Here is a 24,871-nt window from a genome sequence, read left to right as displayed (position 1 = left end):
ATCTCTGACAAGTACCAAAGAAGAAAGTAAACCTGTGCATTTTCAGAAGTGGTATACCTCTTATTGCAGCGATTTTGTTAGGATCCAGTGTTCTGCGCCCCCGTGCGCTCACTCCCATAATGCTACACAATAAGGTCTCCTTGGGGAACAAGACCCGAACTAAGTAGCGAGCTGCATACTTTGGTTTAGTTTTCTGCCGAGCTTTCATCAAATAGTTTCCGAGAACTTTCACGTTTCTCACCGGGTCACCAACATACTCTTTTGTGAAACAAAAACATTCAAAGAGAAGATAAAATATAATAAATTATATTAAAAAAAAATCAAGAGTCATTCAAAAAATAGTTTTTGAAATTGTTTCTTAACCTCTAAGCCAGCTCTCCACTGAAACTAATTCCCCTATATATCACTTATCTTTGCTCTTACAGAAATAAATCCACAGCTTTAAGTTGTTAACAGAACCATCTTTTAATTTCACATTAACACTAACACAACTAACTGAAATAATAACACCCGAGAAAACATATTAAACACATAGGAGGTTAAAATGTTTGTACAAGTCTATTTTTGCACATGTACAGATTCTATACGTTTTCAAGATGACCCATGAATAATGGCACAACCATACGCACTACTGCTAAATCATACATTGCTTACAGGTTTGCAGACAGGTATCTGGGTATTTCACCTACTATTCATGTAGCTCTTCGGCTGTATGAACCTGTATTTTACACCAAAAGCAACCAAAACCTCATAGTCCACACTTCCACAGAGCATTTACTCAGTGCATTTACAAAGAAATACATTATCTTTTTAAAAAACTTGGTGCTATTTGATGTGTGCTTGCTTTGTATATCACAACGATGTACAGAATTCTTCATTTTCTGTGGAACACAGTATTTTGAAAGAAACCAAACACTGGAGCATTTGAGGACAGAAAGGATTTTTCACAAAACTTTCCACAAGAAGAAAACAGGTATTTTCTTCACACATATCAGGTTAAGTTGTTTCTTAAATACCCAACATCTATGCAGGCATATGCTTCAATTTTACTTGCAATTTCTTCTCTTTTAAAAAATATGCACAGTATGAATGTATTACTTATAACACGCAGGTCAAAAATAGTTTACATCAAGAGTCCTAAGAGAGAATAAAAGGTTTTAGTCTTAAAATAACCGAAAGCATGTACTCTAAATCAAAGACTTTTCTTAGTCTATACAACTGTATATACACTGCACAGAGGTTTTTAACTGATCCCCAGCATATTAAACACTCCTACAACCTTCATTTCAAGGGATTTAAACACTGTTCTATAATAAACATGTTTGTAACGGCAGCCAGTTCTGTTCCTTTACTTTTGTTAAATGATGATAAAGAGGTATTCTTTAGGCATAATTTTTTACACTAACAGCATTTTTTTAGCCTAGGTGTCTGTGTTTATTAGAAAGGAACTCACCAAAGCTTGGGTGGATGGAGACCGAAGAAGATGGCAGTTCCTTACTAATGTTCACACTCCCAGATGTATTTCTGTAGCCCACCACCACAGGTTTATTTCCCAGGCTGGTCTCAGATGGTGCTGGCATCACTGAGGATGCCACTGAGGAAGGTGCACTGCTGACAGTACTTTCCACAACACTGGCTGAAAGATTTGATTGCGGAGGAAGGTCAGGGATGCTGTTAGCTGCTGTGAATGGTGACTGCAATGAATGTGTAGAAACTATGGTGGGGAGTGGAGGGCTCTGCCTAAGAACGGGCTGCTGCGGTTCAAGCTGCACAGTCTGTTGAACACTTTTTATTGTGGAATTCACCTGAACATGGCCGTTTTGTAAAGCGACCCTTATGACTGGGTTATGCATTCCCTGGCCTGGTGAAGAGAACTGAAGACTTGATTCCCTTTCCATGGATTTTTGTACTCTTATTCTTCCTTGGGGCAAATGACTGGAACTTCTGTATGTAAATCCAACTGGTTTCTGTAAATGTGATTCAGAAAACAATTAAATGGTTAAATTAGATATAGCTGATCTTTCGAAAACCAGGAAGACTACTTTGTAGTATTTATGCTATTGGCAATAGACTTCACAGGATCACAGCAAGGCTGAGGCTGTTGGGGCCCTCTGGGCTCCCCTGCTCCAAGCCCTGCCCAAGCAGAGACACCCAGCGCAAGCTGCCCAGGCTCAGGCCCAGGTCGTTATTGAAGATCTCCCAGGAGGAGACCCCACAGCCTCTCTGGGCAGCCTGTGCCCGGGCTCCTCACCTGCACAGCACAGAAGTGCTGCCTACTGCTCAGAGGGAGCCTCCTGGGCTCCGGTTTGTGCCCAGTGCCTCTTGCTGGGCACCACTGAAAAGAGCCTGGCTCCATCGTTTTTGCATATGTCCCTTCAGGTATTTATACACCTGAATAATGTATAAGATCCTCCCTGAGCCTGCTCTTCTCCAGGCTGAAGAGCCTCAGCTCTCTCAGTGTCTCCTCACTGGAGAGATGCTCCAGTTCCTTAACCACTTTCATAGCCCTATGTTGGGCTCCTAATATGTCCACATCCCTACAGTACTGGGGGTTCACACTGGAAACAATACTCCAGTACACTTCACGCCTCACTGTCATGAGGCCAGTGCTATTCTTCTTCTTTCCTTTTATTCTCACTTGTAGCTCAGACTCTAAGAGTTTATCTGGTCAGTTTGAGTGCTTCTCAAGTTTTCTCCACCTGGGGTCCTGGCTTTTTTTTTTTTCTCCTTTCTAAAAAGCCAGAGAAATATATAATGAGAAAGGCAACTTTGTGAAAGCTCGTTTTTAGCGGAAAAAAATTGGGCAAAATAAAATTAAGAGTTTTTGAACCATTGACCCAGAATTCTGGATTTTCAAGGACTGTCCAGTGCTATACTAGTTTCCTTTTAATAAAGGAAAAAGGAAACCAATTCACCTTCTCTCCTGGCTCCCTCTTCATTCTTTATTTGCTGGCTGAAAGCACTAAACATCCAGACCTTGCCCACATTGACACACTCCAAAGTGACTAAAAAGGAGAAACTGAGAGATGGGCTATGCTTTCCATCTTTTGGAGTCCTTTCATTACGAAACATATGCACCCTAAAACATATATTCTAGTTTGAAATAGAAGTCACTGATCAGGAGTTACCCAATGTACCTGATATATTCTTGTTTTGTTGTGTAAAAACAGAGGTCTGATCATATTCCACTCTTGTAACCTCAGAAAATCTATAACCTGAAGAAAGGCTTGCCTAAAAGTTTGTCCATTTCTCTGAGTATTTGAGTTGATTTAATAAAAAACTAAGTTCCTTTACCACAAACCTCTCCTTATTTATATCCTTATCCCATTACAGCTATAACAATAGCACAGCTTTAAAAACCCACAGCATTCCTGATGGTTTTAAAGAGAAAATGCAAGCAGAACATAAGAAAATGGTTGGCAGCTTACATTTGCTGGCTTCTGCCTTACACCATATAATGATAAAAGTTTTCTTTAAAAAGCTGTGGAGGCTGCTTTTAATTTGAACATTAAAGCAGCTGCCTTCCCACCTGATCAGAGAGGCTAAGAAAGCAGAGGCCATGTGGTCAAACCACTGCTGATGACACCAGTTTGTTCCCCAAATCTTGTATTTTCAGTTAATTGGCCAGTATAAGCTTACAGTTGTCAGGACAACAAAAAAGCACTGCCATATAAAATATAACATCTGATTCATAAGTGACATGCATGAAAGTGTCATCATGTTTACTCACATACATTTTACTCAATGCAAATGGCTTTACTGATGTCTTGATGTCTTGACATCTTGACACCAGAATCACCTCTGCCACGTTAAAAGCTTTGTAGTATTGTTGACAAAGAAAGGTCGTTACAGATTTCACAACCTTCTTCAGAAATCACCTGTAATGTTTTTCCTTTAAGAGCATTTGCACTTAAGTATAAATATTCTGTCTCTTTAGTTAACAGCAGATTAACCATGTAAAAACAAAACAGATAACATACTCAGCATTGTGCCTTCTTAAAATTTTTGAAGAAAGGCATTTTATTAGAAATATACAATTCTGTACTGCAATATTGGAAAGGACAACACACTGCCGAGATCTAAAAATCAACTTGCTAATAGAATCAGCATGCGTTGGTTCTGTGATGCAGAAGCTCTCTTCCACCTCTTGAAACCAAAGAGACAGTACACCACACCTGGTAAAGCAGTAACACCAATATAACCACATATAACATGTAACCTACACAATTCCTTCCCATTCCTTCCAATAAGGACAGACTTTATACAGCATCTATTACGGAATCCTTAATTTGACGAGGGACACTGGCAATTCTGTGACCACTAGTCAATAACAACACAGGAGACTGAAGCTGTCATAAGAAATCTAGAACAATTTAACTGAAATGGAATCGACTAGTTTGCTACTATTTTTAGTCTTAGTGAAAGGAGAGGTTTTTCATTTTAAGTAAGCATCAAAAGAAATGAGAAAATTCTAAGGGAAAAAAAAAAGTTCTCAAGTTCTTTAATACTCACAGGTTTGAGCACCAGTGGCCTCACACGCGTATGCTGCATTTCTGAAACCTTTCGATGTAATAGGTCAAGCTTTTTATCCAGTTTCTGAATGGCATCATACATGGCCTGATAACAAATGTACAGGTTAAAACAGTATTGTTTCACAAGAACCCACCAATTTAAATCTGAAGAAATCAAGTAAATTCCATTAAAGGCAAAATTCCCTCCCTAAAACTGGGCAAGATCAGTAAATAATAAATACCTTCTTTAAGGATATTAAAATCAATGCAAATGACAATAGTAAATATCACGGTAAAAAGAATTTTCAGAGAAGCCCACTCCTGCTATTTTAACATGGCTGGCAATTACATGTTGTTCTTCCTGCTTGTGCAATGTTTTCCTTTTATCTATCGTTTGGTACATTTCATTTTACATTGAAAAGCTACTGACAACCAGTAAAGTAAGCTACGTATATACTATTTTAAGTCACAATAAGTTCTCAAGTACAGAGGTGAAAGGCTCATAGGCAGTCACTGAAATATTGATATCTCTCTCTCTATATATATGTAATGATATAATATATTTAGAACAATACTGTCTGAAAATTTAAATTCCCAAGTGGAATTCAATCCAGCCAAGGATGTCATCAAAGACAACAAGAAGTGCTTCTAGGACATGGGCAACAAAGGGAAGTCTAAGGAAAATGCGGGTCCGTTGCTGAATGAGATAGTGGACCTGGTTAAATGGGAGAGGAAAAAGACTGAAGCTCTGAATGCCTGCCTTGCCTCAGCCTTTACTAGCAAGACAGGCCTTCAGGAATCCCAGAGACTGGAGGTAAAGACTGGAGCAAGGAAGATGTGTCCTTGGTGGAAGAGGATGAGGTCAGGGAACACTTCAGCAAATTGGACATTCGTAAGTCCATAGGCCCTGATGGAATGTATCCATGCTGAGGGAGCCGGCAGATGTCACTGAAAGACCACTCCTGATAATTTTAAATCAATCGTGACAATTTGGAGAAGTGCCAAATGACTGGATGAAAGTAAATGTCACTCCTGTCTTCAAGAAGGGTAATAAGATAAAGGACCCCAGGAACTACAGGTTACTCAGCCACACCTCAGTCCCTGGGAAGGTGATGGAGTAGCTAAGGCTGGAAACCATTTCCAGGCACACAAAGGACAGAAAAACAAAAGCAGTCTGCATCGTTTCACCACAGGGAAGTCAAGCTTGACCAACATGATGATCTTCTGTGATGAAATGAGCAGCCTGATGGATGAGGGGAGAGCAGCAGATATTGCCTACCTGGTCTTCAGCAAGACCTTTGACACTGTCACCCAGAAGAGTCTCAGACAAGCTGTTGATGTGTGGGCTGGATGAGCAGCAAGGTGGATTGGAACTGGCTGAACAGCCAGGACCAGAGGGTGGTGAACAGTGGCACAAAACCTAGCTGGAGGCCAGACTTCAGAAGTCAAAAGGAAAGAACTCACCAAAACAACACTAGCAGCATTTTGGCACATTTTTGACAAGCCTCGGGGACTTTCAAAGGCTGGGTATGTATGACTGTCAGATCTTTCCAATTATTGTAAAGCCCCTCACAATAAATCACTTCTGTATTAAAGCTTAAGATTTGAAAAGTATTCATGCCAGCTATGGTGTGAGAAGTTCAGAGTACAAAGAAAGATTATTTTTTCATTGAAAATACAGCAGTTAAGTGAAAGCCAGCCAGTGAACAACTGGAAAGGCTGAAGTCCTAGCTTATCAAATACAGATTTCAAATCTTCCTGAAGTTTACCTAAAATTGTTTCAATGCCATGGGAGGGAAGGAGAAAAAGAAATACCTGGCAATAACTGAGGACCTCCATCAGAGTTTTCTGCTGATCTCCAATGTAGGAAGCTTCGGATATAATACTCCCCTTTTTCATTAAAATAACATTAAAAAAAAAAAAAGTGTAAGCTAGCAATACACACACAGTCTTACGATAAAACATTAATGAAACAAATCCCAACTTCAAACATCATTTTAGTCTGTGCCAAAATATATAGCCCCAAAGCAGTACTTACAAGTAATCAACAAAAGAAAGCGAACTTACACATTCATAATCTGGTTCATACTCATAAATGACACTGTCACTGTCTTCATATTCTCCTTCCCTGGTTCTTATCTGGGAAATAACATAAAGAACTTGTAATGTTCTGAAAAATTAAAGAATTCTGCACATAAACAAGAGAGAGAACCTGTTAGGAATATTACTTGGATATTTTCAGTTGTAGCTATATTCCCTCCCTGGCTACAAAAGGGCCCAAGGAAGTGAGATTGAACAAAGGCATCTCATTTATGTGCCTGCAGTCAGGTCATATGAATACTCACCTCATATTTGGTTTTACAGTATTGTATTCGTGTTTAAAATAAACCTCTTGCAAATTTCTATTAAAGATATATATTGTTATTTGGTTAGACTAAGGACAGAACTTTCTCATGCAGTTACATAGGTAGTAACTACTATTATAACTTTAATAATACATAACTAGTCATATCCTGTATAACCAGCCTTATGTAATTATGAGACTCCACATACATTTTTACACTAATTTAAATAAATCTTTTTTTCCCCTAATTGATTTATTTCAATGGTTATAACTCTGCACAAAAAAAAAATGCTGTAAAAATGTCTATTCACCAGCTAATAAAAGTAATTTTCTTGCTTGAAAGCAGTTGCATGAAATGTCCTTTTAGATGGGAATCAACAGTGCCACCACCTGGACAACGTTAATGTTTTTACTTTAGTGGATAGGAGTAGTTCCTGTCCACCATACAGGATAGATTTTGAGTCTGTTTTTACAAAACAGAAACAAACAACAAAAAAGACACCAAAAAGAAATGAAGAAATAAACAAACAAACAAAAAAAAAAAAACACTTTAAGACATATTAGATTGTGGATAACTGTGAAAGAGGGAATTATAGTCTTTACGAGAGGTAGTTTAAGAGAAGGTGCACTGTTAATCATTAGACAAACCAACTCCGAAAATTTAAGGAATTATCCTCTGTATGGTGACATGAACAAAATTTCAGACCTGCCTCAAGATAAAAATATATGTAATCTGTCTTTGATCAGAACCTGTCATCAGCTCATGAGTACAATCCTTTATCCAACAACATTAAGATCCAACTCTATTTAATCCTAAACTGCACAAATATTTTACTGCAAAACAAGAGGATGTACATGGAAAATAAGTTGCTCTCTTGTGTAGACTACTTGTTACTCTACATAAGTATAATATCAAGCATAAGGTTTTACCCTTGCTAGAAGCTTCCAGATACACTATGGACATATCCTACCTACCCACGCTTCATCTAAATGTCATCAGATGAGCATAGAGAAATGAAGGAAAAATGGCATTTCCGATGACATTGAAACTGTTGAGAAAACAAGGGGCTACTGTTTGGCTACACATACCACATTCTGTCCCACTAGAGTGGGGGCAAGCCGTTTTCTTTTATTATGCAAAAACACAAAATCCATTTTTTCAGGCGTGTGACCATTTCCTCTCTGCATGCTTGCAGAATGGCTCATTTGTGATGGCACTCGTTCAGTCAGGACTGATAAGCCTCCGCTTCCTGGAAAGTGAAGAGAAAGCAAAGCACATCAGTGGGTTTCTCCCATTGATTTAGACCTTTGACTATAAAAACATGTACAGCCGCTTTTTAGAAAACAAACAAACAAACAGAGAACAATCACCACTTTCAAACTGCTTGGTTATTTGTGATTTATTTACTAGCATGTTATTAAATGCTTATTATTCCAGTTTATTTCAATCTTAAATTGATAAATTCAATTTAATATTTTCTTCCAAATTCATTGGTGGAGCTGGACAATAGGCCATTGCCACTCTTTAAAAGCACAAATAACCCCAGCAGTTTAGTACAGCCTGAAAAACAGTTTACTCTATGGTCAGAGAATATCGAGGCTCCAAGCACATAGTAACACAAGTACAAGTTAAGCCAGGTCAGAGAGAAGCAAGCTCTAAGGATGATCACCGTGAGAGGACATTTGGATGGTATTCCCCTCTCTTCTGCTGCCCGGTTCTCTACCAAGAGATTGCAGAGACCCACCGAAAGAGGTTTGGAAAAGAGTCACTGCAGTTTTAAGGGAGCCAGCTGCCCATCCCTGGGAGGATGTCCATGCCTCGCCCAAGAGGAGGACTCCAGACAATCACTTACGTGCTAACAAGCCCAGCACCCACGCCTGGGAGGGATGGACTGCTCCAGCAGCCTGATAACCACGTTATCAATTGCTAACAATTGGCACCAGGGAGAGGTGGCTCTTGGTGGAGCCTGCCTAGTGGCAGGAGCGGGGGTGGGAACCAACTGCAGCCAGCTAGCTTTCCATCAAAAGGAATGTTCTTTTAGCTGGGATTAACTTCTTAGCCAGACCTCTCAAATCTCAAGAAGTAATGATTTTACCACCATGCCAGAATATAACGGCCACTGAAAACAAAACAAACAAAAGAACCAGCCCACCAACCAGTTTGCCACTCTTCCCTCCTAATTCTTTGCAATCCCACGCAATTGCCAGACCTACCTTTTGAAGGATATTAAAGAATTTCCACATTTCATATTGCAAAAATCTCACTGTCCATCATTTATGGGTTTCTACCTCAAACTTTCAGGAGCTATGGCAACACTCTTAAGAGGAAACAATTTCTCCCTGATTTCTGTATATTTTAGATACAGATGGAACCTAGCACTATACAGATAGCACTTGTAGAAGAGAGGATATTGAAAGCAGAGGAAAGCTGGAGACGCTATACAAGACCTTGGTAGGTTTTGAAGAAATAAGGAGAAAAAAAACCTCAGCTGGCATAAGAAGCCTCTGCCTTTCTATCTGCTGTGAAGTAGCGTCTTGGAGCTTAGGGCGAACCTAAAAAGGATGGTAGGGTGTTTGTTCTGTGGTACAGGGCAGCAGGATAAATGCTCTAGCACAATGTGCTCCCTCAAACTCCAGATGCTTTCTGCTGCCAAAGGAGAATGCCACTTCACCTGGAGAAACATTAGGTAACTGGTTTCATTACATTTAAAACTCATTACACTTCTGTTGAACTAACCAGATTCCCAATTAACTTCCCAAATATAGATTTAAGAATATGATAACATTAAAAAAAAAAAAAAAAAGTGATACCAAGTTACCAAGTTTGTGGACCTAAATGGATAAATAAAAAGCGTAATAGTAGTGCTGTGGCAGCAAGCAGGGAGGAATAAAGACCTGTATCTGTGTCTCAGTGACATTGAACTTGCTTTGTCAGCTATGTATCTGTAGGTGAGAAGATTGGAGACAAAAAAATAAGAAAAAAGTTTTGGACAGACAGAACCAAATCTGGTGAAAAGGCGCTGCTCTACAAGATACCAACCTAAGGTGGTGGCTGAGTAAGAACTGAGAAAATTTTAGTTCAAAGAGTTAAGTTCAACAGTTAAGATAAACTTAGGTCATGTTTTGGCCACACATGCCACTATACCCTATTTTAACTAGATAATACTTAACACTAGCAATCTACAATAACAGAAGCTCTAATCCTGAAGATGACAAAAATGCCTTTTACCTTTTAAAAACAATCATCCCCACTCATCATGATTTCTTTGCTGATAATGAAATAGTTATTCATTTCCTGAAACAAGACCAGCAACTGTCTGTGGGGCAGGATTTTTTATTTTCAAAACAGAGAAAAAAAAAAGAGTAAATCATCTTCCTTCTTCCCCCAAATGTGTTCTTAAGTATAAATGTACAGAAATTTACATTAGAGCTTTTCAGTAGCACCTAACAACAATGGGAAACTAAGATGTGTGGGACTTCGGTGCAGAGAAATACTGTTAAGAACCTCTATTAAGCCAACTAGCTGAAAAAAAAAGGTAATAAATACCTTTACACTTAACTACACGCATTTCCTTCGCTAACTTAGCACTTACAAAGTGCTATTAACAGCTATGATTGAGTTTTGCGTGGGCCAATGGAAAATTGAGTAAGATTTCTGAAAGCCTCCAATCTTAAATGTTAAAACAAAGACAATGAATTAAAGAATCACTGAAGGCTACTTAGAGCTAATAGTTTACCACCCTAAACAACCATCTTACTACCATTCATTACACATTAGTATCAGCAGTGTTCCGCTTGACAGTTGATCTAGACACTTCATCTTTTGGATTAGGTTTTTCCCATGACATGCCTTCCAGATTGCTTGCTAATCATTATCTAATTCGCTCCTAGGTATACACATACTCTATACTCTATTTTAAACATAGTATTACTTCAGTGGGTTCACTATTAGTAAAGACCTCTCAAGTAATAGTTAAAAAGGCAGCTATTTTTAAACCATAGAATGGTCTGGTTTGCAAAGAACCCTAAGGATCATCTAGTTCTAACCTCCCTGCCATGGGCAGGGACACCTCCCACCAGCCCAGGCTGCCCAAAGCCCCATCCAGCCTGGTCTTGAGCACCTCCAGGGATGGGACACCCACAGCTTCTCTGAGCAGCCTGTGCCAGGGCCTCACCACCCTCACAATCAAGAATTTCTTCCTTACATCAAATCTAAACCTACCCTCTTTTAGTTTAAAGCTGTTATTCCTTGTCCTATCCCCAAACTCCCTGACCAAGAGTCCCTCCCCGGCTTTCCTGTAGCCCCCTTTAGGTACTGGCAGGCCACTGTAAGGTCTCCCTGAAGCCTTCTCTTCTCCAGGCTGAACAACCCCAACTCCCTCAGCCTGTCCCCACATGAGAGGTGCTCCAGCCCTCTGATCATCCTCGTGGCCTTCTCTGGACTCATTCTAATACATCCATGTCCTTCTTGTGCTGGGGGCCCCAGAGCTGGATGCAGTGCTCCAGGTGGGGTCTCAGGAGAGCAGAGCAGAGGGGGAGAATCACCTCCTCGAACTGCTGGCAACACTTCTTGTCCATGGGGGGGTGAAGTGATTCTGTAAGGGCACCTTAGTCTTTGGGGGAATTGTCTTCCTCCTGCTGGTCCTTGTCATTGGCAGCTTCTACTTTCCGGCTTTATTGGTCCCCCTCCCATCTGTGAGGTCCTGTGAGGGAGTTTCGGGCTGTGCATCCCCTGCAGACTGTGCTGGGATCCAACTGTCTAACTCCTCAGCCTCCCTGATGCTACGCAGACAACCTATACAAACAATCCTATAGCTTCTGAATAAAATCTGCTTTAAAGATGGGTAACACAGAAAGCATTAAAGGCAGAAGCACTGAACACACAGCATTAAAATTAGCCATTAACTATGAGATCACCAAAGAAAACGAAGTGCAATTACCATATGCGAGTTGAGGCACGTGGTGAACGTTACTGTTTACTTCAGAGTTTTGTTCCATTGACACGCAGCTTTGTGTGGACAGTCCATTTTCTCCATCTTCTGCCTCAGAATTGTCAATAATCACTGCTTCAACATCATCCTCAACGTTCACGGGGTCATAATCTATTCGTGTCAGCAGAAAGAGAAGCAGGTTAAGACTAGACACTATTCTGCATATCAGATGAAAACTGTAATACTCTTATCGTGCCTAGCATTATCTCAATTCCACCACAGGCGAATTTTAGAGCAGTTTCACTTTAACATTTAAATATGAGGTCACTTCAACACGTGTACTGAGGTTTTAACACATGCTAGAAGGGAAATGGCTTGCTATTGCTTAGTTGGCAGGACTCCTAAAAGCACCTAACCCCGCCTGCAGCGCCCAGCTCCAACAGGACCAGTTCCAGGGCAGTAACAAGCACTCCTGAAAACCCCATTTCCATTCAAGCACCCAACAAGACACACTGATTTGTTTCCGAAATTTTACTTCCGTAAACAAGAAATACTTAGCACACTCAAAACAAACCAGCCTACAAAACCTAACGGCATATTTGGTATTCAGATCCACCCAAGCACTGGCTCTCAGTGAGATGCTGTAGGGAAACACTGAATGGGCAATCTCCAGTGCTGTGTTTTTTTTGTTTTGTTTTGTTTTGTTTTTCCAATTAACTGTATCAGGTCAAGAAAAAACTGTCCTGGTTTCAGAACAACTATTAGAGCTACTACAGCTAGATTTTTTTGATACAGCATTTGGAGGAGGGCAAGGAAGGGAGAGGAATTTATCCTTGATGAAAGAAATTAATGGAAGGAATCATATTGTGAGGCACTAGACTGAATTAGAAAATACAGGTTAATTCAGCCAGCACACACACGATGACACGTATGTCATCTTTTCCACAGGATCTCTGCCCCATTCGGTGTACAAAATGGGATGAGCTCTGGGGATGAACCAGGGCTGTATGAGTTTAACAGTGGCCTGCTTCTTTACTCTCGTACAAAGAGTTCACTCCCAATCCTGCTCCCTTCCCTCTGTTCCAATTTCTCAAGAGCCTAACAGGTGAGAAATAAACTGGATCTACAGGTGAGAGTCTTCACTCTGGCCAGTACTCCTGTTTAATCCAGAAGAAACAACACAGAAGGGTTTGGATTTGACTGTCATCAGGTTAGGAAACACTACTTCACCCAGTTACGGGTATATGCAGAGATGCCCATCAATCACCATGCAGCCAACAGCTACGTTTATAGCAATAAATGAGGCTGAAAATCCAGTAGCCCTGCAAGAAGGAGCTTAGTTGAGCAGACATGAGCTGGGATACGCTGCTTTGGCTCCAAGTCAGAGCATGGTTCCTGGCCAGTTTTAAATTGCTGCATAGAATAAGGAACGAGGAACCAGCACGTGGCAAAGACAAAGCAGGTCCATCTGGAATAAAGGATGGAGAGTGTTATCAGATGTTGGGAGTGTTACTACAAGTGGTTGACAGTAAAAGTCAAAGCTCAGTCTTCCATGCCCTCTACCAGCCTTCCTTAAACAAGTATAAAAATCAGCATCTCCACAGCATAGTGAATTCCAGACAGAAAGTTTGCAAAATCTGCAGTTACAGAAGTTTTGAGCTAGAGGATGACTAGAGAATGAACATAAACCAAACAGGGAGACACCCCACTTTCAAAAAACATATATTACATTTCTACAATGATGTAGCACCAAAAAAAAGCACCAGTCTCTCAAAACCTTTAATCCCCAAGAAAGAGGCCAGGATCCTCTTCTTATCTGGGACTTTTAACTTCATCACCTGCTGCTCAGCACTCAAAGGGAAATCATTTCCTCTTCAGAATAGCACTCTTACCTGGACAACCAGGTAATACTGAAATTAGCACACACGACCCATTGCCATTAACATTTACCAACGTGGCTGGTCATCTCAGCTCTATAACATAAAGAAAGCTGCTCCAAGAAACAGACCCACCTGCTTCATACCACTTCTTCCTTCTCCTAATGCATTCTAGTTTTTTTTGTCTCTGAGGTCAGTGGCTTTAAATGTCTTTGCTGCAAATTGCCTACGTTCATCACAAGGTGAATGTCTGTGCTCAGAAATATTTCACTTACGCTGCCTAAAATACTTGTCAGTTAATACTAGCTACTAAAAAAGGGTGCAGGGGAAGTAGTTCTCATCTTGTGGTCCAATATATAACTTACTCAGGCAAGTTATTCAACTTTTTTATGTCGCTCCTGTAGCCACATGTTCCCAACTACAATCTTTATAACTTTGAAAATTTGTTACAGAAGAACTCCAGCTATTTACCCGTAAACTTGAAGAAACCGAAACTCATTCCTGTAAGCAATTCTGAGTACTTCTGATGCTTCTAGGAAGTGCTAGCAATACGGGGTAATGGTATAGATATAGCGCTGACCAATATGAAATATGTATCTGTCTCTCTCAAGTAGAAACCACAAACTGCCAGACTCTGTAATTAACTTCTGCTCCTAAAAAAAAAAGGACAGTAAAGTAAACCCATTAAGACACTTTTTTTTCTTGTGACTTGAATGAAGATGCAACTGCATTTCTTGGAGCAATGGGAGTTAACAACCTCCCTGCACTAATTAGCTCCCTGGCACAAAATATCATGACGCAGGTATTTAGAAGTTTCCAGTGAGTCTTTAAATCAATTTAGAAATGAAGAATAAGTGTGATTGAGAAAATATTTAGGTTTATATATTTCAAATAAGGGCTTTACTGTGAATTACACGCTACAGTAAGATTAACTAAACAGGCTGTTTTGTCCAATGATTGCAACAAGCTATATGTTTAAGAGCCTTGTGAATTTCTGTTTGAAAACTGAAGTGACAATCGTTCTAAATTTAGAAAGCATCAGCCAGCTAATTTCCTGCTCAGACTCAATGAGTGCTCTGAGTTACATGAGTTGTTATTTTCAGCCAGGCACTAGGATGTGCTACATCAGAGGGTAGATGCTGACAAGAATCGTGCTGTGCAGGAAGGCAGCTGGAGAGCAGGGCTTTGAAATGACGAAGTTAGAAATCCAAGACTGGAGGTGCTCCTTTTAACCAAAAAATGGCTTATGCTCACTATTCGGGATTTGTCCAACGTTGTTTTAACAGGAGCTTTTTGTTGCTTCTGCACAAAATCATCAGGTAAGCAGGTCTTTGCAGAAAGCCAAAGATACTGAACTTGAGCCCAGTTTTCATAACGATTTATATGCAAGAATGTCCAACTGTGTGTCTAACTCTGCATCAGAAGTTACACAGCCACATTAAGCTACTGCTTTTACACAGCAAAGTAAAGATCAAGCCTCAGAAAGATTTTATTCTCAGTAACTGAAGAGAAGTATGTTTATAAATCATTGTGACTTCAATATTCTGGCACCCACTGACTGCTTATATGTTGATCAAATGACACAGACTCCAAAGATCAGATTTTCAAGTACTGCTCCTTTACCTATCCCCAAACCACAGCACGGCAGTATAGGCTTTGGGGTAGAGAGCTGAATATGGAAAAATGTGAAACAAGTAACAATGAAAGATGAACAGAACCAAACTGCAATATTTATTTTTTTTAAGCACACTTAGAAATTGAAGGATGTTGATACAAACATCAAGATTTTTTTTTTAAAATACATTTTGAAGGCTTTCAAAATAAGCCTGCTGCAGAGACACTGCTCTGGAAGTTACTACTGAAAGGCTGACCCCACATGCAAAACTGAGAAGTTTCCATGGCCTATTTTTTCTTAGTGTAAGGCTCCATTCACAGCTCTCCATTTCACTTCTTCAAACATGTGAGATAGATTTTCCAGTTTTCCTGAGTGAATATTTTGCGAGTGGATATTTTGCGAGCTTTTTTTTTTTTTTTTTTTTTTTTGGGGGGGGGGGGGGGGGGAGAGGCATCCATTCCTCAAAAGAAACTGAAGGATAAACAAATTTCAAGTTGTCAAAGTCATGTATATGGTACAACTCCTTACTTCAAAAACTATAATCCCTGAATGCTTCTGAAAAGAATTCTTTGCTGAGGAGAACTTGTTAGGTTAAATTAGGGATATACCTTCTGCTATCCTAAAAAATGAACCTACCAAGTCATAAAAAAAAAAGAGAAGTCAAAGCATGCAGATGACCAATTAACACCACCTTAATATGTATTCAGTAAGATTTCCAAATTCTCTAATGCATTTTGAACATACTATTAGACTCCTGGGATGATTTCTTCTGCCTGCCAGGGATCACTCAACCAAAACTGTCCAGAAGTGATCCCTTCCCCGCACTCTTCTCTGTGTCCAGAAGACAACACTTGATAGGAACCCTAGTGCAAGGGTGGGAGAGGAACTCTCAGGCAGCGGGGACATAACAGACAAGGTGAACTGGTGGAGACAAAAAGGAAAGAAAAAAAAAAAAACGCAAAAACAAAGAAACAAAACTGTAGCACTACAAACTACATCCCAAAGTAAAAGCATAGCAACTCTAGCTCAGTGAAGAGAAAGATACATACCAAGAAACTTACCTGAATTTAAGCTAAGTCACAAAAGGAGAACCTGCTAGCATTACCTGGGACCACATCTATCTAGATCCTGGCCTATTTGTGGCACAATGCTTATGCCAATACAAAAAAAAGTGAGCTAACACAACGAACAGGATGGGGACAACAGTACCGTAATGTCTTCCAGTGGTAGCATCATGTTATCCCGGCTTCAAGTAAACATTTGCACACTGACACTGTCTCATTGCAAATATAACAGTTTTAACCACATTTCTGCATACGATTATGCTCAAAGCTGTGAGCAGGGAAGTGCAACCAGAACTGATACATCAGCCGAAGTTAGAAGACAAGCTGACAGACTACTTTTCCTTCCCTGAGCACGTTACTAATTAAATACACCACATATGCCTGTGGGATAAGGAGGGGCTTGTACTGAGTCAGACTTTACTTGCTGAATGCTCTCATTTATTGCAGAAACAGGAGTGTAGGTAATCATGAGTTACTAAACCGTACAGAGAGGTAGGTGACCCAAGGGCTGAGGAGGCTGTAAGCAATGGGCAGTGATGAATCACATCCCAACCTCTACAGCAGAGCTTCTACTGGCAACGTCACCAGAGCTAAACCATACTTTTCACAGGACGCCAGCGTTTGTTCTTCATTCCCTAAGCATTTAGTTAAATGCATCTCTGTAATCTGCAAACGTGATCCCCATACTCCCAGCTATAACTGAGAGCACTGGGAGACATGCATAAGACAAGGTAAGTTTTATAAAGATGCTTTCTGCTGCACTCAGGAAAACTGGGTACCATCCACCTTGATGCATCCTTAAATTCAATATACTTCTGATAATTCTGTCCTGAGTCTGGATAGTTCCTGCCCTGTAGCAGCTGATCAGAAACACCAGAAGACTTCCAAAGATACTAGATACTCGTCAAGTCTCTGAACGCTGAAACAACTGCTAACTTAGAACGCAGGAGCCAGAATCTGTGCAAATGAAATTTGCAACAAAATTAAGACAGTGGAATCGTACATTGAGCAAGCATAGAACAATCATTATGGTGAAGGGAATAATGAAGCCAGGTTTCCCAGGGCTTTAAGTTTCACGTTCAGGTTACCAAGATGCTGGTAAGTAAAACTCAGGGGGAAACAGGCCCCACAAAGAGGCCTCTGATGTTGAGTCAGATTTGATCTATATGTTTAACTGAGGAATATTATTAATGGCACTTCTATCCCACTGCCGAGGGATTTAGAGCAGTTTTTATATTAACGATTGCTGAGTTCGAGCAAAAACCAGTCAGGAGTCTGAAAAAACTGAGGACAAAGCAGGCTGAGCTGACACCCACCACTTGACACTGCGTGTTTGCCCGGTCAGTGTACCAGGACTGCCGTGCCCCCTCAGCACCCTACATCTAAGCAGCACCCTTTGCTTGGTGCCTGTATATACAATGGCAGAGCGCACTGACCAACGCCTCAGTTCACCAAAAGCAGCTCCAGAAGAGACCAGGGCTGACACCTGCTCCAACGCCACCCCGGGGAGGCCCGTGGTACACTTGCACGACACCCTCTGCCTCCCCACGGCAGGATCAGGGTGCGGGGAGGCCCTCCAGCAGCTCCACACTCCTTTTTTTTGCCGTTTTTGGGGACCCCCCCCGAGAGCTGTGGCACCGCGCGCCCTCCCCTCACGGCGCCTCACCACCACCTGAGGGGCGCCCGAGCCCCCCCCACCCCCGCCCCCGCCCCCGCCGCCGACGGGCAGCAGCGCCAGCCAATCGCCGCGCCCCGCCGCGCCGCCACCGGCCAATGGGAGCGCGCGGTGGGCGTGGCCCAGCGCCGAGCGTTGGGGCCGTTGCGAACGTTGAGGGAGCGTTTCCCCGCGCGCCGCCGGCTCGCGCCTCCACTCCACCCCCCCCCCCCGCCTCCCGCCTCCCCTCGCCCCCTTCCTCCCCCTCATGGCCGCCGGCCCCGCACATACCCGACATGGCGGCGCAGCCAGCCGGGGCTCGGGCTCGGGCTCGGGCTCGGGCAGGGGCAGGTGTGGCCGGAATGCGGCGTTGGGGACGGAAGCGGCTGGCGTGAGGCGAGCGGCGGCGGCTGTCGGCGGGCAGTGCGGCTGCGCGACGCGCCCGGCAAACGGGAGCAGGGCGGGCGGGGCCGCCGCCGCCTCCTGCCTCCTGCCGCCGATCCTCGGCCGCCCGCAGGGACCGGGGGGGAGTGTTGGCTCCGAGTCCTTTTCTGTATGCCAACGACTCGCACCAGTGTCACCCACTGAGCCGTGTCCCCAAGCACCACGTCCAGCCTTACGCGTATCAGTCTCTGGTGGTCCCTCTGGGGGTCTCTGGTGCTGAAGGCTCATGGTCTTCCTCCCTCTTGCCCAACTTGGCTGTATGTCAGAGACTTGTGCAGCGTCCCCTGCAAGCTTTGTCTTTTAGTTGTTCTTCAGCTCTCCCCGTCTCCTTAATCTCCTGCCCAGATATCAGAGACTTGTGTAGTGTCCCATGCAATAGTCATCATAGTTAGCAGTTATTCTGAAACCCCCCAGATACCAGAGACTTCAAGGAAAAGCCTACAAATACATTTCCCTTCAAGCTCTCTATTGACATGAATTGCTAAAACTTTCCTTTGCAAGATACAAGAACTATATACATTAACCACTCTGTTTTTCTTAGACTTGTGGTTATACAAGGGTCTGTAGGACAGAAGGTCGCATTCATCACACCATGTGGCCCTAGCATTGTTCCATATTGACACAAATCAGATGAACACGTTTCACAAATGTCTCCTCATTTCCAACCTGAACCTCCCTGGGCGCAACTTGAGGCCATTCCCTCCAGTCCTGTCACTAGTTCCCTGTGAGAAGAGGCCGACCCCCAGCTCCCCACACCTTCCTTCCAGATACCTGCAGAGAGCAATGAGGTCTCCCCTGAGCCTCCTCTTCCCCAGACCAAACACCCCCAGTTCCCTCAGCCGCTCCTCACAGGACTTGTGCTCCAGACCCCTCACCAGCTCCATATCCCTTCTCAGTGGAGTACAGGAGCACGAGGGTAGGTGGGAACCTGAGTAAGTGAAGCACCCTGCTCGGGCCCCTTCCAGGGCTGTCCCATCATTGCCCCAACCCCAGCAGCCAGGTGTGGAGCCCATCCCCATGAGTCACCACCAGAGGAGCTTTGGACTGGGGGTTGATGCCTAGGGGTATGGGACACGCTATGGGATACCCATGAGGGATTGCACAAGACAATTTAGCATTAGGGGAGGAACCAACAGCAAGGGAAGAGAGAGATTTAGGCAACTGGGGAAACTGGGATCCATGGGGCAGGCTGGGTGTGAGCCCTGCTGCTGGAAGGATCCCCACAGTACCCATGCTTATATATATATATATGGATACACCAGTGAACTCCAACCTACTCAGGCATAGAGAAGCAGGATGAGTGCTTCTCGTGGGTGCTGTCTGTTTGGGTGGGGGCTGTTTGTGTGCTGTGGGGCTGGCTGCAGGTATGCCTACGTTTGTGGTGTGTATGTGCTCTGCGTGCATGTCAGGGGAATGTGCCTTCAGCCTCGCCACTGGTTGAACTCGTGGCTGTGAAGCTACAGCAGCTTTGCCTCTCCTGGGTTCTTGGATCCAGCACGATGTATTTTCCTCTAGCATACATTCTGTATTTAAAGCTTAGAGCATACATCTGAAAGATTCTGGGCAGAAGGAACTAGAAAAGATTTAAAAGCTGTTACCCATATTGGTGAGAAAGGTAGAATGATGATATAGCGTGCAGTTAGTTGCTTATCTCTGAGAAAGCTTGTGTAAGAGTTAGGTACATATAAAAGGACTATTTATAGACTTTACCTTATTTCCTCATAAGCGTTTTGAGAGAATCTGAAAGATTAGTCAATGCTTCCTTTATTCCTTCCTGATCTTTAGTAGGATTTAAAAGCCTGTGTTCTCTTTGACATTGATAGCCAGACCATCATCTACAAGCCCCATCTTGAATCACATCAACGTGGTACATCCAGTTTCTTATGCAAGTGATTCTTCACCAAAACATGTCAGATTTCCTGCTGCTTTTCAATTCAAGTACGGGGCTGGAAGAGCACTGGGTAAGCCAAGAGCTTAGTTCTCCCAGAGAGCTTGAGGTGGCAGGAGAATGCCCAAGTGATAGGGAGTCCAGCTGTTTTCAAGATAAGCTTTTATCTTCCTCGTTTGTTTTTCTGGTGTTTTATTTGTTTGTTTTTGTAGTTGTTTTTAATGATAGGGCAACAATTTGTATGTGTATAAGGAAGGAGTCGCTGAAAAGAACAATTTGGGAAGAGGAATATCTTGGAAGGCCACGGAGGCTGAATAGGAAACTGAGACACATACTGCTGACTATGGAAAGGAAGTGCTCTGGACAAGGATAAAGAAATGTTGGCTTTCGAAGGAAACAGACTGAAAAAGTTTGTACAAATATCTGATTTCTGTACTCTTGTGGGACAAAGGTATTTGGAGGAGCTAACAAGACAGATATTTGAGGAAGGGGTAAGATGAACCCAATCTTTAGGAAGTTAAGTTAATTAGAAAGTATTATCTGATACACTAGAGGCCAAACATTTCTGAGTTACACCATGTGATTTTAGAAAACTTTGTCTTGAAGATAAAAAGTGGTAGACATTCCACAGTGGTAGACATAGACAAATATTGTTTCAGTGGCTTGCTAATCATGTAGAAGAAATGATGGATTTGAAAAGAAAACTGAAAGAGGTGGAGGTAGGCAGGAGATTGTTATAAGGAAAGGAGTCAGCTAATAGTTAATACATTTGAATGTGGAATCATAGTTTCGGAAGGAGTGAGAAAACCTGATCTACAAGGCCTTTGTTTTTCTTGGATCAGTTTTCACATAAACTTTCCTGGAACTAATTTGTTGGCCATCTTTTCTGGTACTTAAATTTTGATTTAATTGGATCCAATGACTCTAAGCGTATCTACTTTATCTGCTTCTGAAAGGTCTTAATTTGATTAAAACTTGGTATTTTATATTGCTGGATATTTCAAATGACAAGCGAAGATCTGGACTAACTCCAGTTACGCGTTGGTCTTCATAGACCCCAGAACTTGTTTTGTGCATTGATTTGACAAAAGTACCAGAAATGACAGCCTAAATTTATATGTTTAGGGTTTGCTTGATGGTTCAGCTGGCTTTGTAAAATGAAATGCATAGAAACAGATTGCAGTATTAGGATATTATGGTTTGGCATCAGTAGTTAGAGGGTGTGGTCTATATTTCATTCGCGTTGCTTTGGATCAGCCCTTAAATTATCTACAAAAAAAAAAAAAAAAAAGAAAGGAAAAAAGAAAACAGTGAAAGCATGAAGCCCAAGAAAAGACTCCAGATAATCCGGTTTTGAAACTCTAACATTCTTAAATGGTAATAAAGCCACTTGTTGTCATTGCTCATGATGATGAAATTATGTAAGGCTTGTCCATCTGCTGTTGAGTAAGCTTTTAAAGAACACCTGAAGGAGGTACTTTTTAAGAGGACAGCATTCCTGTTAAAGAGTGAACCCTAAATACTGGCAATAACATTGCAGTTCTGTGCCAGCCTTTTAAATGTGTAAATAAACTTGAGTGATCAGGAACTGAATTCCTTCAGATTTTGACTGTCATTTACTCACAGAGATGTTTTTATCTGATGATTTCTTTTTTCCAGCTTTGGAGGCTTGTGATAGGTCTGAGCCACCTGACCTAGATTCAGTGTGACTGGTTACCCAAGTGACCAAGCCACGGGTTCAGTGATGTTACTTGCGCAATTTTCTCAGTCTCGGTGAAAACCATAGTGTGAATTTCCACAGGAAGCTCATTGGATGATTGGTGTCTTTTTTCTTTTTTTTTCTTTTTTTTTTCTTTTTTTTTTTTTTTTTCTTTTTGTACTGCATGATTTTGAGTAATAAAATAAAGTGGAAACAGCCTAACACCAGATCAAAACTATTGCAAAACCGTTATTAAAGGGCAAGGCATCTCTTATTTGTTCACATACTGCTGCCAAGAAAGCCTGTTTTCCTGCTATATGAGTACCTCGCTGTTGCTGCTAGGCATGGAGAGCAGTGTCTTAGCATGAACAGTCTGAACTGACCTATGAGTTGATCAAGAAATGGCATTTCCTTGGCCTTTGTTATTTTTCTCTTGGGGCTGAAGGAGCAGTTCCTGCCTCTCCCCTCACTCCAGCTGGAGATGACTGAATAAAAAGGGAGCTATGGATGCAGTTGCTTCCTCACGGGAATAGTTTATGGTTTGCAGCTTTAATGTGAAATGACAATAGTAAGAATAGTAACGTACTATCTGGATAAAGTTCTGTTAAAAAAAAAAAAAAATAGATAGCTATCTATCCAGAGTAAAAATTAATAAAAGCCGCTGTATCTATTCCTAGCACTGTCACTACCACTGCTGTTCTGTGCATCTTTTGAATTTAACATTTGAATAAACAGAAAACTTCATTGAGAATGCCTGTCCCTTTTATAGGATAAAATTGCTTTAACATTCATAGTGGTTTTGTGATTTTCCAACTCTGGGGAAGTTTAAATGTCAATGCAGGTGAATCAAGTGGGAAAGTCTGTCTTTAGCTGCTTGCCTGTTTTGTTATCCTGACCTTGAGCCTCTGTTGGAGGATGTGGATTCATCATGAATACTCTTCCCGTTTTCTGTTTCAGGAGTATATCCAGATGATAGGATATGAAACCTCTCCCATTCATACTGAGGTAACTGAAGGCATCATCAGTCAGCAGAGCTGGATAACCTGTGTGCAACAACTCACAGAATCACAGAATCATCTAGGTTGGAAGAGACCTCCAAGATCACTGAGTCCAACCTCTGACCTAACTCTAACCAGTCCTCCACTAAACCATTTCTCCAGGCTGAACAAACCCAGCTCCCTCAGCCGCTCCTTGTAAGACTTGTTCTCCAGACCCCTCAAGTCTTACAAGGAGCTGAGGAGAACCACTGAAGAGTTCTTATGACCAATGAGGTTGGGCACTATAAAAGTTTCAGGAGAATACCTAGAAGCCAGTAGTTAAAAACACAACTGGGACAAGCTGGGTCAACGACCTGTCACCCTGAGTTTAATCCCAGAATCAGAACAGTAAATACATGCTTCTGTCACCAAGTAAAGAAATAAAGGAGGGGGATGTAATTAACACAGCCAAACATAGGTTTATGGAGATCAGTGCTAGGGCTGCAGCCAGCCCTGAGCTGCCCTCTTCCCCAGGAGAGGAGTTTTGTTGTGGGAGCTGAAATGGTGAAGGCTTATTAAGGTGGAGAATAGGTTCCAGCTCCCAAAGGTGACAGTGCCAACAGCACAGAAGTTGAAGATAAAACTCACCAAACTCTGTGTAACTCCACAAGCTGGTGATGTTTGACATACCCACTATTAAAGATCGAGATCCAGGAAATGCTTTGATATTAAAAATCTCATTTTAAACACCTAAAAGCCCTCACACTCAAACGAAGGCTCCAAAACCTTTGGAGGAATCACCTTTCCTTCTCTTGTGGGTGGCTGCCGAGTTGAGAAAGTGCTGTTGTGTTTTCAGGTGTCTCCACCCATGGCGTTAACACTCCCTCGGTGCAGGTATGCGTTGTGGTGTATCCCCGGGGCTGTCAGCCTGCTTTTGCGCAACAGCCTCTTCAAAAGGCCTCATCGTAGACATTTGATATTGGGAGTGTCCCTCGCTGACGGGACGGGCCCTCACACAGGCTGAATTTGAAGCTGTGGTACTAAAACAAGAGTTCTGCCTGTTGCTGCCCCGTGCTGGAACAGCCCAGCAGGCAGAAAGCCGTGTGGATGGCGGGGCCCTGTGTGCTGCACAGTGGGTGAAGTGTAGAGGTAGATCTGTTGTTGGGGGGGTGTGCGTATATGTCTGCTGGAATTCCACTCTGTGGAGAAAGTACCATAATTTTCACCGTAGCATCTGAAGTTCTTACACCCACGTGCTTTATTATCTTCCAAGCAGAAAGCACCCCCCACTCGTAAGTCGTCCCTTTGTGCACGTTTCTGTACATTCACACAGACACCCACACAGCACGATGAGATGCTTTGCCGAGCAGGAAGGCACAACCTGAGAAGCGCTTGTATATGCAGTGATGCTCCATGTAGTATCTGGTTTATATTACCACTGGACAGGCTTGACTGTGGTATGCTGTGTACGTGTACCCAAAGGTACATGCTGAAGCCTGGATTTTGCAAAGGCTTTAAAAAAAAAAAAGTCACCAACTTCACATATGTTGTAAATAGTTACAAAGATTTCAGCTTGTATATATAAAAAAGCAAGGGGTATATTTTATGAGGTCTAATGTTTAATTTTCTCTCCACTGAGCATGAAAAAAATACACAAGTGTACAGCGAGCAGATAAAAACCAGATTGTGCCTGCCTCTGTAGGCTAAGCTTGTCCTGCAGTTCTTGCTTATCTGTACTTCTGAGTTGGGAGAGGCATGTAATATACATCAGCAAATGATCTACATAGCCATTAACTGCTTGACCATCTGGTTGAAACAAATGTTATAGAAGCTGATTCCCACTTGGAGACCACTCTGGTACCACACC

General features: G+C 42.1%; 1 protein-coding gene across 6 annotated transcripts in view; it reads right to left on the bottom strand.

Moving 5' to 3' along the window:
- BEND2 (BEN domain containing 2) overlaps positions 1–18,435 on the bottom strand; it is a 28,100-nt gene extending 9,665 nt beyond the window's left edge. The window contains exons 1-9 of one of the 6 annotated variants that reach the window (XM_068683859.1): positions 18,288–18,433; positions 16,023–16,199; positions 11,796–11,957; positions 7,945–8,105; positions 6,579–6,650; positions 6,327–6,401; positions 4,513–4,617; positions 1,454–1,967; positions 58–258 (exon numbers count right to left, since the gene is read on the bottom strand). In XM_068683859.1, coding sequence (XP_068539960.1) covers positions 58–258; positions 1,454–1,967; positions 4,513–4,617; positions 6,327–6,401; positions 6,579–6,650; positions 7,945–8,105; positions 11,796–11,853 — 1,186 coding nt within the window. In that variant the 5' untranslated portion in view covers positions 11,854–11,957; positions 16,023–16,199; positions 18,288–18,433. Of the gene's footprint in view, positions 1–57; positions 259–1,453; positions 1,968–4,512; positions 4,618–6,326; positions 6,402–6,578; positions 6,651–7,944; positions 8,106–8,525; positions 8,636–11,795; positions 11,958–14,134; positions 14,457–16,022; positions 16,200–17,778; positions 17,977–18,287 lie in introns of those variants that run through there. The other 5 variants (XM_068683851.1, XM_068683869.1, XM_068683844.1 and 2 more) reach the window with 5 other exon arrangements.
- Positions 18,436–24,871: the final 6,436 nt, after the last annotated feature.

Source organism: Anas acuta, chromosome 1 (genome assembly GCF_963932015.1).
Source record: "Anas acuta chromosome 1, bAnaAcu1.1, whole genome shotgun sequence".
Taxonomy (NCBI): Eukaryota; Metazoa; Chordata; class Aves; order Anseriformes; family Anatidae; genus Anas; species Anas acuta.
This window is presented reverse-complemented; position numbering and strand designations above follow the sequence as displayed.